General features: G+C 38.3%; 1 protein-coding gene across 2 annotated transcripts; it reads right to left on the reverse strand.

The window, feature by feature from the left end:
* Positions 1–1,120: 1,120 nt before the first annotated feature.
* LOC121506691 (cell death activator CIDE-3-like) lies at positions 1,121–13,732 on the reverse strand. Of its 2 annotated transcripts, none has more exons than XM_041782535.1 (6): positions 13,612–13,732; positions 8,815–8,883; positions 8,577–8,718; positions 6,087–6,236; positions 4,261–4,451; positions 1,121–1,549 (listed from the first exon to the last, which is right to left on the reverse strand). In XM_041782535.1, the coding sequence occupies exons 2-6, from the start codon at positions 8,877–8,879 to the stop codon at positions 1,366–1,368; spliced, it is 732 nt and encodes a 243-aa protein (XP_041638469.1). In that variant the 5' UTR covers positions 8,880–8,883; positions 13,612–13,732; the 3' UTR covers positions 1,121–1,365. The 2 variants fall into 2 exon arrangements, with proteins under 2 accessions (XP_041638469.1, XP_041638470.1); XM_041782536.1 differs by lacking the exon at positions 13,612–13,732 and adding an exon at positions 9,021–9,077.
* Positions 13,733–15,821: the final 2,089 nt, after the last annotated feature.

A 15,821-nucleotide genomic window follows, 5' to 3' on the forward strand; every position in this document is an offset into this window, starting at 1 on the left:
AATGATTGATCATTGGAGTAGTCTTAAAAATGAAGCACCAAATTTCTGTAATGTGTTCTTGGCCTGACATGAGGGAATGTGAGGGAATTACAAGCTCTGCTTTTGTTTGCTCACTGAGCTCATTCTAAAGGTTGCACCTTCTAATGACCACAGATGAAACTACCAGGCCATTACTTTGATTTTAAAATGGTGGGTTAATTTTAGAGGAGCTTCTGCAAACATTCATCCTATAAACTGACCTGTTCAATGGCTGCCATCAGCCTGATGCTGCACAAACTATCTACGTAAATGCAATAGTTCTGTCGCTACACTTCCAACCCAATTACAAAAGCCCTATTCAGTGTAAACTACAAATGTAAATTAAAGCAAGAGATGGTCAGCATGCATCTCATGACTCATATGTTACGCACAAAGAAACTGCAGAGTTCACTTTAACACCATGTGCAATGTGGGTGTGCAAATATGGGTCATGCATTCATGTATAGTTATAACTTGACACAAACCTAATACAAAACAGGAAAAATCCCACCATATTTCACTCCCTAAATTCATTTGTAAAGCATCAATAGCTTTACATGCAAAAGCAACACAAAAGAAGTTACCAGAGTCAAATCAAACTGCTTGATTGTATTTCACTATTTGGATAAAATGAAAATAACCACTTGTGAGGACTGTTGATCCATTGATTATCTATACCCTGGACATTTATCTTGGTCAGGATGTATCAGTGAGTTAATTAGGTTCAAATCTGTTTGAAGCTTTTTGCTGACACTATCCAAAATGAAACAACCAAAGCAACACTTCCTCCCCCAGCTCAAGCCATCATCTCTTTCTCCCTTTGCCTCCAGTGTAATGGTTTATTTCCAACCCCCGCCCCTGCAGCTGCTTGCTTCTCCTTTGCTCTCTTCCTCTGGTTTTCTGAGGCAGAAGCAGCTGACACAGGACAGTGAAGACCAAGGGACCATTAGGAACGCGTGGGAGCGACAGCTGGACCTGTTACCAATTACACCGACTGACCAGGAACCACACACACAAAGACAGCCTAATGGGCTGGTACTGTAAATCCAAGACCACTTGTGGACCCTTCATAGACTTTAATTGACTACACAAATGACAAAAATAAAAAGTGCCAGTTTTATTCATTGAGCTTTAGAGGATAAAGTCACACAGTGGTGAGTTAAAGTGCTTTCTGAGAAAAAAATATGTACATAAGGGGCAATTAAATGTAACAGAAGAGACTTAAGAGTTTGAATGTCTGAGAACTGCACAGAGAGCATGAACAGGCAGAGATCACCTGTTTCACCTACACAGCGTCTACCCTAGAATGGATGTGTTTTCTGCACTCTTGTAAGCTCTCGTCCATCATCAGTGGGCCATCTTTCCCAGCAGCATCCCCTGCAGCTGCCTGATCCTGCTCTCCTGTGGCAGTGCAAGGCTCTTCTCTGCTCGCTCCTCCTCCTCCTCCAGCAGCTGCTCAATGTAGCAGGAGGAACCCAGCAGGATGTGGCCTGTAGCCTGCATGGAGAAGATGGTCCATCGCAGAGCCTCCCTGGAGAGATAGATGAAGAGAATGAGTGGTCATAAAAAGAAAACTCCTTTAAGCAGATAGAGTCAATAGTCAGGCACATACAAACTATGTGAGTCATTTTGGATCTGAATATCTTGCACTTTTATTAGAGACAAAAAGATGTGTCACTCTGTGTGTTTTTGTTGCAGAAATCAAACAGACAAGAAAGACAGGCTGAGAAAATGACTGATGGGGAATATTCAAAACTTCAAATGATCAGTCTGGAATCAACTTCATACCATAAAACTGACTTCTTAGAGACAAAGATCTATTTCAGTGATGTAGCACCAATATCTGCTTTTTCTTGTATTTTATTCAACTTTTATTTAGCCAGGTTGTACCTGTAAATATCAGAGGTCTCTTCCACAGGAGACCAGGGGTTGCACCACAAATAGAGCACAACATAGACAGACTTTTTTGGACAAGTGGCTTCACAAAGCTTTAAGCTCCAGTTAGAGATATCAGGTACCACAAAGTGGCATATAATTTTCTCTGTTAATTCTGACTGTAGCTGACGCTGTCAGAGTTCATTTAAGTTGTCATGACAACATAAAGGAATTTTTATATGCAGTCATAAAATGTCTGGTTTGGTAATGTTTGGCATATTATTAGTCAAGTTATTATTTTGTCTGTCAAATTCGTCCTGTCAATAATGTTCATTGAATGTGACGTGGTGGTGTGACTGGGAAGCTAGCTTATATCACTCAGAGAGAGAAAACCGCGGTCCAGCACAAAGAACTCCAGACGCCCGCTGTCCTTTTATCATTCCCTTCTGTTGGTCATCAGGCAAACACGGTAAATTTTTATCTTATTGCTTACAAGTTGTCAAATGTTATTTTAAGATGTATGTCGGACTTAATATAATTTATTGTTTTTTAAACCAAAAACAGTCATGTTTATTTCAGTTTTCAGGGTGCTTCATGATGTGCAAATTCTTCCATGAAGATTAAATGTTGTTGTGGACATCAGTTTGAATCGTGTACTCTTTAATGACCAGCAGTTATACAGACTTATTGCTCACATAAAAATGTCATTTGATGCTTCTTCTAAAAAAGAAAGAATCACATCTTGTTTGATTCCCTCAGATCAAAATTATAATGGTGAATCTGTTAAAGTTTTTGCAGTATATAAGAACATTAAACACTGCTGCTGCACTAACATACAGTGATGCTAGAGAATATTATCATTTAGGATTATATTTAATTGTGGATTTGCCATCTGTGCTTCTCTTTTTCTTAAAATGAAAACACACAGAACAACTCTTGAATAGTTAAGTGATACACACGATTTCAACCAGGAATGCCGTTAGTCGGCTTGATATTGGTATCGACAGATATGAAAATTTCTGCTGATATTTAAAACCGATACAGCAGCGCCTGTATCAGCTGTAATTATCCACTGTGCAAGAGAACAAGTAAGTGGCGTTTAAGACTGGACCAGCAGACCTGCATCAGCTGGAGTGTTTTTCTTTGTTCACCCTAATTCCTTAAACTTTAAGGTGTTTTTGAGGAACTGAAATTCACTCATTTTTTCATTCTTACATTTGAAATCGTATGTTTAAAGTTTTAGATCTGAACTATATTTAAATATTGGTAACATTATCAGTATTATGAATGAATCTGTATATAGTCATATCGGCAAAAAATCCCACATTGTGCATCACTAATTTCCACATTATACATCTAGCATTGTCATTAGGTCTCATAGCCTTTGTGCCTTTGGACTGTTGCTAAGTGCTCCAAAGTCCTCTTTTCAGATGAAAGTAAATTTTACATTTCATTTGAAAATCAAGGTCCCAAAGTCTGGAGGAAGAGAGGAGAGGCACTGAATCCAGGTTGCTTGAGGTCCAGTGAAAAGTTTCCACAGTCAGTGATGGTTTGGGGAGCCATGTCATCTGCTCGTGCAGGTCCACTGTGTTTTCTGAGGTCCAAGGTCAGTGCAGCTATCTACCAGGAAGTTTTAGAGCACTTCATGCTTCCCTCTGCTGACCATCTTTATGGAGATGCTGATATCATTTTCCAGCAGGACTTGGCACCTGCCCACACTGCCAAGAGTATCAATACCTGGTTTAGGGACCATGGTATCCCTGTGCTTGACTGGCCAGGAAACAGACCTGACCTGAACCCCAGAGAGAATCTATGGCGTATTGTGAAGAGGAAGATGTGAAACCCCAGACCCAACAACGCAGAAGACCTGAAGGCCACTATCAGAGCAACCTGTGCTTCTATAACACCACAGCAGTGCCACAGGCTGATCGCCTCCATGCCCCGCCGCATTGCTGCATTATTTCATGCTAAAGGAGACCCCGACCAAGTGGTGGGTGCTGCACATGTTCAAACTTTTCTGTGTTAAAAATCCTTTTTTATTGGTTTTAAGTAATATTCTAATTTTCTGAGGTACTGAATTTTGGTTTTTCATTAGCTGTAAGCCATAATTATCAAAATTAAAAGAAAAAATCATTTGAAATATATCAGTCTGTGTGTAATAAATTTATACATGAGCTTCACTTTTTGAATTGATTTACTAAAATAAACCAACTTTTTGATGATATCCTGATTTATTAAGATGCACCTGTTTATACATAGGATTAGTTTCAGCGCATTTCAGTGCAACAAGTCTAGATATTTTTCCTGGAAGTAAACATCAATTGCTTAATAATGCAAGCAAATATTAATAAAAGCTTACGGACTCACTTTAGCATCTTTTTTGCTGCGTAACAGTGCAGGTCATAGGACAGAGAATATGCTCCGTACAGCGTTGCTTTCACGTTCAGGCAGCCGATGAAATCATTGGGGTTGTTCTTGTAGAGGTCAAAAGTAAGTTTGGCCACGTCTGTCCGGTGCTGCTGGCTGCTCTCACTAAGCTGATGTCTGGAGAAGATATTCTGCAGGAGGACAAGAAGGGAGACAGAAGTAAACTAAAGGGATGTGCCGGTATATTTGACATCAGGTTGTTTAATGGTACTTGGCATTAGTAGTGCCATCTGCCTCCAGTGAATTCAGTAAGCATTGCCCCTTCAAACAGGACACTTAGAGAAGCTAGGCTATACAGCATAGCATGCAGGTATAGTTTCTCTGCGGCATTTAGAGAGTATACTGTAAAACTGGGCAAAAAAATGCTGGCTCTAATGTATGCAATATTGCAAATTCTTTAAATGTTTCATTTTTTCCACACAGAAATCCTCTGTGTTTGGCACTACTTTGCAATACAAGCTTTGGCTGCTGGCTCCTTGCTCTTATGCTTCAGCAGATCTGAACAGCTGTTTGGATCTGCAGGCTTCATCAGAGGATGCATTGCAAAATAGTGCCAAGCAAAGAGGCTTTCTTGGGGGAAAATGAGATGCTCCAAAAAAATTTGCCATTGCATACAGTTGAGCCAGCATTGTTTTTTTTATCCCATGTTTATCTTTAGTTTGCTAAATCATGAAGAGAAACTACACCTGTCTGCTACGCTGTATAGACTAGCTTCTCCAAGTCCTGTTTGAAGGGGTAATGATCTCTAAAATCTCTGAAGGCTAATGGCACTACTATTACCAAGTAATTCATAAGACCCAACTTTAAAAACATCATATACTGTATTCCTTTAAACAAGTTGTAGGCATCTTTAATTAGCATGATTGCAGCCAGGAAACAGAGCCAAATAACAACAATCAGCACCTCCAGCTGACAGTGAGACTGGAAATGAGGATGAGAAATGTGACAATGAAGTAAGATCAGTGTCAGGTCACCAGAATTTACATTTAGAGGAGGCAAATCACTGCATGAACTCATGTCTGCAGAGAATGATTGGTTTTAAGTTAGGACCATTAAGATTTAATGATATTAATATTCATTGCTGTCATTGAAATGTCTGAAATAACAGGAGAGAGAGAAATCTCTGGTGTTTTATTCTGCTACTAGACAATAACTGACATTTTCCTCCACAAATTAGAATGACAGATAAATTAATTTCCTGATTAAATTTCTCTGGATAGTCATCGAGTTATTCCTCTGTCAAAGGACCTCTGAATAATTTATATTAATGATACTGCATTGAAATGCTCTTCTATCTGTTCTGTTAGCACACCAAAGATTAATTGATAACAACAATGCTGAGCAAAGATAAGAGGATTAAAACATTAAAAGGAACCCTGCAGATTAAGATTATGTCATATGGTTGTATTGTTATTATTTTCACATCACATTGGATTCACCTCAATCTGCATTACAGTAACTACCTCCTTATTGTCTTCTTCAATAAAACGGCTGTCAGGTTAAATTGATAAAAGCTTTAAGGATCAGACTTCATCAGAAAAGGTGTAGGAGTGAGAATGGTGCAACCATTTGACATCATTTCCCACCAACAGCAGCCTCAATTTTGATCTACTTTTTCAGCTTTCTTAAATGTGGAAATCTAGTAATCATTTGTACAACAAATATGACTACACAGAATATGAACGTCACTCTGCAGTTTAAAGCTACAGCAGATGATCAACACTGCCACCTAGTGGTGGATCTGGAACCTTCAAACACTCTCTTACAGTATTTGGGGTCCAAGTCTGGCCCTTCTCCAGCACCATGAGGACGGCATTTTCAGGCAGGGTCTGGAAGAAGTCCTCTGTGTCCACTCCTGTGCCGTCTTCATCAAGAAGCAGAGCGCTAATACATGGCACACTGAACGAGTTGCTGGCCTGAGAGAAAGGAGACAGAAAGAAACAAAACTATTACTTAAATATTTCTGCCACAAGTCACATGAGCCAGATAGACGATTCAGACACAGTGCATTACTTTACCTTTATGTTGTCCTGTTTTTATTAAGAAAATATGGGATTTCTTTAAGGAAGTGTCCTAAAAATAAAATAGATGGTTCCCTACCATACACTTTGCATAAACAATGGGTTTTTTTATAGTATCATCCACCATAATTTCAGATGTAATGTTGTAGGGTTTTATTTTTTTACATTAACAAATACAAGAATATAAGAATATACTCAACACCCGTTCCACCTACCCTCTTTCAGATGTAAGATCAGATACTCTCTTTCAACTACCAATTTACAAAGAATAAAATAACTACACTTTTATTGTATTTCTTTTTTTTTTGACAAATACACCATGCATAAATACTGTACATATATGCTATGTATAAACAAAAATTTAAAGATTAAAATCCTGCCTCCATCTTATCTGAGGTTTATCCCTGTATTTCTTTAGATATCTTATTCTTAGTCTCTTTCTCCTCTGGAAGCTCTCTCAGGTCACCATGTTTCATAAAGTCCTTAAATGGTTCCCATATTTCCTCATAAACCTGTGATTTATTCTTCAGGACATATTATTATCTCCATTGACATACAGTTTACCATAATATTAATCCAAGCAGCTATAGCAGGTGCAACATGTCTCTTCCAGTTGATAGCCATAATTTGTTTTGCCTTAAGCATAGAGAAGAGTATGAATTTATATTCTTTGTTTCTTAACTTGAGATTTGATGGATATAAATACAATAGTATCATTTTAAATTTTAAAGTAATGTCTATAGATAAAATAATCTATTCTATCTTTATATCATTTCCCTCCAAAATTTTGGGATTTCAAAACATTCCCAATTACACTGTATAAATGTCCCTTGAAAATATTTCTGTAATTTAACAGGGGCTACTTGGGGTAACTCGTTCCATTTTTCTATGTATTTCAAATTCCAGCTGAAAGGAATTCAAACTATTCACACAAGTAGTGTATTATATGATAACTTGCATTTAACAACTCATTTTTCAAAACATTTTTGAATAGTTTTTTTTACTATATCTATTTTTTGTACTTTATTTGCTCTCTGTTATTTGTGATTAAATAAAATCAGTCAGATTTGGCCCATGATTGCCCTGAATACTACCTGTAAAGTACAAGTTTGTAGTTATGCAAATTAATCCAGAATTTCTTACCTCTGATCTCTAAAAAGAGAGATTTCCTATCACAAGGAATGAGGCAAGAGGTTTGCGAGACAGACATCAGCTGAGAAAATACAGGTAGGATCAGAGATTAATGGAAAAATTGCACTGAACCAAACTGGACCGCTTTTTGAAAATGGACCATACATAAGTGTTGTGTGACACTGCTTGTCCAGGCTTTAGACAGAGGCTTTTTTTATTCCTGCCTGCTGTTTCTGTGTGAGTTTTTAAAACATTTTAAAATTCTATGTCTAGATATTTCACTAGTTTCGGGACACAAACGTAGCTTAAAAGTTAAGAGTGTTTTTATTATTGCATTTGAACACTTGGAATAGTCATAAATAGCTCAAAACATGGCCTTTTTGGTAGAGTTTCTCTATGCAGAAATCACCTGTCGATCCCCAAGGGTGTTCTTCATTGCTGCATCATCCACAATAAACCTATAGTCCTTAATGTACTGGTTGTGGAATCGATTCCTGGTCTAAGCACTGTTTTTTGCATGTCTTCCCCCAATTCTCCCAAACCATATTTCCTGTCTCTCTTTGGCTGTCCTATATAACATAAAAGGCAAAAAATGCCCAAAAAATAATCTAAGAAAAGAAGGAAACTGTCATCATATTTAAACTCAAAAACAAGGAATAATCTCATGTGGATGAGGCATACTGGCCATAGATTTAACAGAAGTTTACAACTTGCATTATTAAGTTTAAATGGAGCTTGAGGAGATGTAAGACAGAAATTAGTGACACTTTATGCTCTTATGCTTTAAAAACAGTGAAGCCAAGGTGGGTAAAATTTGACGTGCAAGGACAACAAAAGCATAGTCTAAACAAAGAAAACACAAGAGTTAAAGATGGAGAAGTACTGGAGCGTACAGCTCTCTACTGTGAACTTTCACCAGTTTGAATCATGCTCGTTGAAACAGATGGTGCTGCAATAAGTGAGTCAGAGGCCATTCTCTCAGAGGTAATTATAATCCTCACACATATCTAAAGGTCTTCCTGCTTCACACTCTCTTTGAGAAACTCACCCACAGCGTCATCTCATCGTCTTCTGTCCTTTAAACCTTTCACACCTTTTCCTCACCTTGTTCATCAGGTCCTCCAACGTGTCGGCCATGATTCCTTTCTTCGCGCTGCGGTCGGCATTCGTGACTCTGAAGGGCTTTGGGCGGGGACCTCGACCAACCAGAAGCTGCTGGGTCATGGATGCGCTAGCTGTCACACACCTGAGGAGAGAAAAATTACATCTAGTGTCAAACCATCACAACAAAGAGGCTAAACATGGCTCCTCTTCCACCTGGCTGATGGAGCAGTGCTCTTACTTAGAGAGGGAAGATGGAGCCAGAAGGCTGAGGGACTTCATCGCATACTCCATCTGAGAATTCATCCACCTGTGTTTAGAATAAGCATCAGTTTAGCATTAGACAGCAGAGAAATTAAAACATAATACACACATTACCAGTCTCACAGAAGGAAAATAAAACAGCTTTGAGTGATTACAGTAGCTTGAAAAGATGGATCATCTTACAGCTATAAAAATATGTCTCTTCACCAGCTGTTGTCCTGAGTATACTCTCCTTAAAGTGTGTCTCTGGACTCTGTTTTGATGACTAAGCCTCCCCGATAATGCACACTCTCCTAACTCGCTGCTACCACTTGGTCACTGAACTTTGTGCTGATGACTGCTGAGCTCGTAAGCCGTCAGCTTTATTGTGTAATTCTCTGAACACTCCCACTGACCCTCCGCTGTGAGAGCCCTAGATTACAGCATTATTTAAAAAAATATATTTTAAACCAGCATATTAAGAGGAAAGTTCACCCAAATAGCTCTACCTCTAGCTGCACCCAACACAAAACATGTAACCATGCAGAAAAGTTTGATTAAGTCCTTACAGATATCACTTTGTGAAATATTTTCAATGAACCTAATTCCTACTAAAGAATTAGGCCAAAAGAAATCATACAGCCTCAGTAGATTAGCTGGATTAAGTCGGACATTGTGTACAGAATGAGGTTAAAAATGTTTAATGGAACACTAAAAATCCTATGGTTAGAAACATGTTAAATGTGTGGCACCAAGTTAAAAGATATATCAAAGAAAGGGATCACCTCTCACTTTTTAGCCCAATATGGGGAAACGATTCTTCTCCCCCAAAAAAGAAGTGATGGAGGATTCAAAATTTGGGCAGAGAAGGGAATACAAAAAACAGGAGACATTTACAAGCCTGACAAACATCTGATGTCTTGACGAAATAATGGTCAAGTGTAGGGTACCCCGTAAACACTTTTTCAAGTATTTAAAATTAAGAAACTTTATCAGAACACAGGACAATCAGTCACTGTCTATTCCTGTCCTATCAAAAACAGAAGAAATGATGATAAAGTACTCTAACGGAATCTTAATCTCTAAAACCTATAACTTATGATAAGAATATTCATCAGAATCATCTATAAAAACACTACAGGCATGGAGGGCTGACCTACTGGAAAACCTCCCTGCTGAGGAGTGGGAGAAGGCATGTGCAAAGATACACTCACAAACTGTTAATTCATGCCTCAAGTTACTACAAAATAATTGGCTGATGCGCACATATATAACACCAGATAAACTTAACATAATCAACAGTGCTATACCAGACACATGTATTAAATGTAAAAAAGAAAAGGGTACACTTTTTCATTGCATCTGGCAATGTACCCAAATAATCAAGTTCTGGGAGGAGGTGAGGAAGTGCTTACAGGATATATTATCTAAATTATACATATACCTCTTGTACCGAAGCTCTTTTCTTATTGGGTATTTTTCCAGTTAACTACAAGATAAGGAGGAAGCATCAGAGCTTTTTAGAAATTAGTCTGTTGTTAGCCAAGAGGGTCATTGCTTTAGCATGGAAAAAAGAGGATGGGCCGAGGATAAGTATTTGGATCTCTGAATTATGTATATCTCTTCCTTTAGAAAAAAATACTTCTGCTATCAAGGACAAACAGGCAGTCTTTTATAACATTTGGGGCCCTTCTGTTTCATTCCTAGAAAATACTGACTTAACCGATATAATAGAAACATCTGAAGATGATTCTTGAGTGGTCCTCTGCAGTTCATCAGGATGTGAAATATGAGATATAATATTAGAATTTTATAAACTTAAAAGCTGTCATCCCAGTTAAGCAAGATCCTTAACTAAGACTACAATGGTAAATGTGTTTGTTAAATGTTCCAAGTTGTTTGTTCATTATGTACTTAAACGCTTTTGTTTTGATTTATCTATGTTCAGTTGCATGTACATTTTTGAACATGTGCAGAAAGTTAAACACTTTAAAAAGAAATAAAAATGATGTTGGCAAAAAAAAAAAAAAAAAAAAAACAGTTTGATTGCTCTAAGTAACATAAGCTGCATCCATACTATTTCTGTTTTATTGATGTGATGACAGAAATGTCCATCCATAAGCTAAATATTTGATGGTTAATTGACAAAATAATGTGTATGCTGTTTGGATTAACCCTTAGATATCTAAATGGGTCAAAAATTATTTCATATTTCAAGTATAACTTGAAAAATGTTTCTGATATAATAATTTTATTTCAACTTATCTTGAAATTATCATATGCAATTTAAGGAATTGCTATTTTTTAAATTATTACCACAAGCTTCTACAGGAGAGTCAAAATTGAACCTGATGCATTTACTGTGAAATATAAATGGGAACTAGGGGTGGGTGGAATATTGAGTATACTCAATGTGTCATGACTTTTGCCACGTGAGATGTATAAAATGTCTATATCACGATCAAGTATATATGACATGGAAGTTTTGAGCTATCAGCATACAATTTTCTCTAGACTTTCGCTTCGCCCACTGTCCCCTAATGCCGCTTTCAGAGCAGACAGCACGCTCCCCTGCCATCCAGAAAACTTTTGACACACGTATATCAGGCGGCGGAGTTGTAACATAAGAAAGCAGCAACAAGAGGCCGGTGTAATTATGATGGAAGAGTTTAGCGTGGATGCTGCTAAAGGCCCAGTTTTATCAGAACTTGACAACATTTCTTCGTTGAAAGAAGAACAAAGAACAGCAGTGAGTAGTTTTCTTTTCAAAGACAACAACGTTCGTGTACTGACATGTCTATAGTCACCATGGTTCGTGTTATTCCTCCGTAGCTGATTTAAACCCTGTAGATACTTCACATTGGTCATTGGAACAATCGTGGTTCTTGTGATCAGGAGTGATGACTGGGGTAATTTACCTCTTCTTTCATCTTCTTAAGCTCTCTCACTATAAAATAACCAGAAAACCTGCTATGGCTCCCTTTGCTCCTCGCTTAAATTAAAATGGGAGCTATTTTGGTGTGGTCCAGGAGCCTTTTGGGGGGCCTCCAGAGATTTCAGGGGGCGCAAGCTTTTGTCTGTTTAAGGCTGTAGAATTCAAATTAACTCATCCTAACTAAAATCATCATTGAAGACTTATGAATAGTCAATGCAAAGTCTTCTATGTAAGAAAGCCTTTGTGTGGGGGTATTATGTTCGGATTTGAACAATAAAAATGTTTACTTTTGATGTTAATTTTTGACATCTATTTATCCCCTTTAGTTCATGTGGATCCTGGGGGCCTCACCTCCTCTGTAATACAAGGCAGGGGCACTCACAGGAAAAAAACGGGTGGGGCCACTGTGGTAAAGGAAGGGATAATGGGCTCTATGCACGGCAGGGGGTGGCATATTTCCGGTGGAAAATAAGACCATTACACAACTTCTGCCCAACGATATGTGCTAAGCCAAAACGGAATCTAAACCCTCCTATACTGCCTTAATTTGTCCGTTTGGTTGGTTTTTTTTGTTTCGACTGTTGTTTGTGTTTACTCTGTCATCATCGCTTGGCATCCTAAAATGATGTTTCAAAAACAGGTTAAAAGCACTTCTGGACGTCGTTGCCACGTGCTGCAATGTACATCTTCAGCAAAATTTAACTCGTCATTGACAGTCAGCTCAGGTAACTCATGCCTTTCTCTTCTCCCGACTGGAAGTGTGGGAGCGGTCTACTGCCAAATGCAGAAGCAGTTCATGCATAGAGCCCACTGACTGCAATTGACAACACCAAGGGACAGAAGAAGTGTAACATGTGACACAGCAATTGTTTAATCTCAGCTATCCTGCTGTCATGATGGTGTGAAGCCAAAATTGTAACCAAAACTGAAACTCGATTAATTGCCAAGCATTAACCCTGATTTAAACAAAATATGTTCAGAAAACAACTTAAAACTCTCCGTCCCAAAAAGAAATGTTCATATTAACTTCAGCCAATTTTCATAATAGTTTGAGATTTTTTTTCTGTCAGAACTTAAAGAAAGTATCTCACACTAATATCCTGAAAGCAAATCTTGAGATTTGCCCAAATGATGTCACAGTTCACCTCGTGTCATCTTATCGATCTGTCGATCAGTTTACACAGAAAGAGTGATCACGCCTTCCTGTTATCACATCATGTTATACAACTGATGATACAGGTGGTTGAGATGAGATCAGGTTTATATAAGCCAACACTATTAAAACACACTTAGACGGAGATACAAAAAAATGCGTTTCCCCTTTGGTTCAAGACCAAATTAAAATACGTTTAAAGATGGCTTCCATTAAAAACAGAGACACTTAAGGATACTTTGGTTCAGATAGGCTCTCACGTCTCCCTGTTCGTTGTCAAAGACTATAATTCATGCTGTCAAATTCTAAAGGTTCAGTTGAGCAGGTTTGTGTTAAACTTACTTGATGTCTCAAGCTTACAGTGAGAAGGTTTCATATTTGCAAAATCACATAAAAAACGAACTATAGAGAAAACCAACTCCATACACCATGACAACAAACCATGTGACAGGGTTGTTAGTGTCCGTGGAGGTTAATGACTTGTTTAATAATAAGAATGAAAGCGTGGACATTGCCCTACTTTGCAAGACCTTAATCTTATGTCTAATTTGTGAATGTTTAACATCAGGATGAATATGCACAAAAGTAAAAAACTAGACAACCTAGACTCCGTCTCCCCTACAATAAATGTAATATTTTAAATAACAAAATGAAACCAAATAAAACAGGAAACACAAAGTGAACAAGAGTCAAATATTCAGTCTTACTTTTCTTGCTTTGTCGCTTCTTCTGTGAAGTGGTGTCACGTGGGCACGCGCTAATTATCAACACCTGGATTGGCTTGATTGATGACTTTACTCTGCGTCATTTTGGCACATTTCTCTTTCTCTGTCCTGACGGTAGCGCTGGACAAGGTTCACCAAAGGCTGTCCGGTCCATAAGTGGATATTATACTGTAAAATATTTCATGCCTTTCGCCAACCCGTCAGAAACTCAACATCTGGTAGAGAAACAACGGCGACATCTCGTGGACAAACAACAGAATTGCTGCAGTTTGGACCTCAGATGGTAGAAAACAGTTTTTGTTCTTTCTCCTCATATCTTAGTATACTTCTGTTGTGCTTTATTATGGCGGCAAGGGCATAGTTCTACATGTTGGACGTGCTTTGTTTGAAAATGGTCGTCAGTGCAGGTAACAGCTTTTTTTCAGGGATGAAACAATCATAATCTGACCTCTAGCCATGCGAGTAGCTACCCTAAATTTCAAAGGACCGTTTCAGAATATGACTCTGGTGTAGACCTAGCATTTTACTATTTTATCCAGTTAGCATGGGGATAATTTCTTACATTTATTGTGGGGTAGCCTACAACAAGAATGCAGGTTATCATATTTTTTCATACTGTTGAACTACCTTCGACCAAATTTTGATTTGCCTGAAATGTAGGGTATTGAAGTCTGAGTAGGGCAGGGCGATAAGAACCAAAAATCGTGCCTTGATGTTTTTTGTTAATGTTTTTGTTTTGTTTTGTTTTGTTTTGGTTTGGTTTTTTTTGCTAAATATGGTGATACACTCAATACCAGTGATCATCAACTGGTGGCCCGGGGGCCACATCAGGCCTGCCACAACCTCCCATCCAGCCCCAAGAAGATGATCAAAATTAGAAAATGTGCAGAGGAAAATATGTTGTGGTATTTAGGATAAGTTATTTGAAAAAAAACCCTATAAACTTTGAAACACTGGTGGTTAATGTATGTTAAACACGTACTAATTAGTCCATTCTTGGTTAAAGCTGCTGTTTTCCATGTCAACCCTCCACTTCAGGGACTTTGATAGTTCTATTTTTCCTGCCAGAGAACCCCAACGATAGACCGTTTTCCTTTCAGCATCAAACTAAGCAGCAACCTCTGGCCCTAAAATATGAAGCCAATGCAGAAGTACAAAAAATTGCAATACAGCGAGTGTCAACTTGAGGCTGGCTGCAGGAACACCCTAAGTCCCCTTTGAAATCATGGTAAAAAGCTGTTTTTACACTAGAAATAAGCAGGTTTATAGCCTGGTTCAAAACACCAAACGTATCTCATTAGCTAATGTCTTCATGTGCTCTCATTGTATGGGGGTGAATTTTTTACCACAATGGTTTAGATTATATTTAGGAAAAACCTCACTGCAGACTGATTGGCGTGTCTCATTTGATTGACAGATAGCTCGACAGGCAGAAGTTACGTTTCTGTCAACCAGAATGCTAGCTAGCTAGCTGACAGGAAGTCCAGCTCAGTGGGTGGTCCGTTAAGTTGATCCAAAGTTCGGTTGAAACAGCAATTTCAATATGGAAGCCGCTGCAGACTGGCTTCAAGAGCTGTTTGAGTCTGCCTATTGTGAGCAGATGGCTGATGTCACACAGGGTTTGTCCAATTCTTTTTACAGTCTGTGCATCAAACCCAGTGATGGACCGCATACCAGCCCCAGAAATACTGTATGTAGCCAAAATATCGCAACTGCCCCCTAGTGGCAGTTGCAGTTGAGTCAATTAGGACTGATCTCACTGATGAACGCAAAAAACTATTTAAAGTTTTGGAGAAAAAATAATTAATAATTTGTTCACTGGGCCAAAATATTTATTTAATTGTAGTTATTGTGAAGTCTGGCCCCTTCAGCATCTTCCAAGAAAAAAGCTGGCCCTTGCACAACTGTAGTTGGTGACTCTTGCTCTATACAGTGCCTGTAAAAAGTATTCACCCCCTTGGAGGTTTTACCCTTTGGGAGAGACTCTGCATTCAACAACTGTTACCTGGGTTCTTCATCAGTTTAAGTTTTATGGAAGAGTGGCAAAGAGAAAGCCACTGTTGAAGAAAATTATATTGACCTTGACTGATTTATAAAATCAGTTAGAGGGTAAAACATCCAAGGGGGTGAATACTTTTTATAGACACTGTATATCTAGATATTTTGTCCATGAAGAAAAAAGAGCCTTTTCT

Source organism: Cheilinus undulatus, linkage group 3 (genome assembly GCF_018320785.1).
Source record: "Cheilinus undulatus linkage group 3, ASM1832078v1, whole genome shotgun sequence".
Classification (NCBI taxonomy): Eukaryota; Metazoa; Chordata; class Actinopteri; order Labriformes; family Labridae; genus Cheilinus; species Cheilinus undulatus.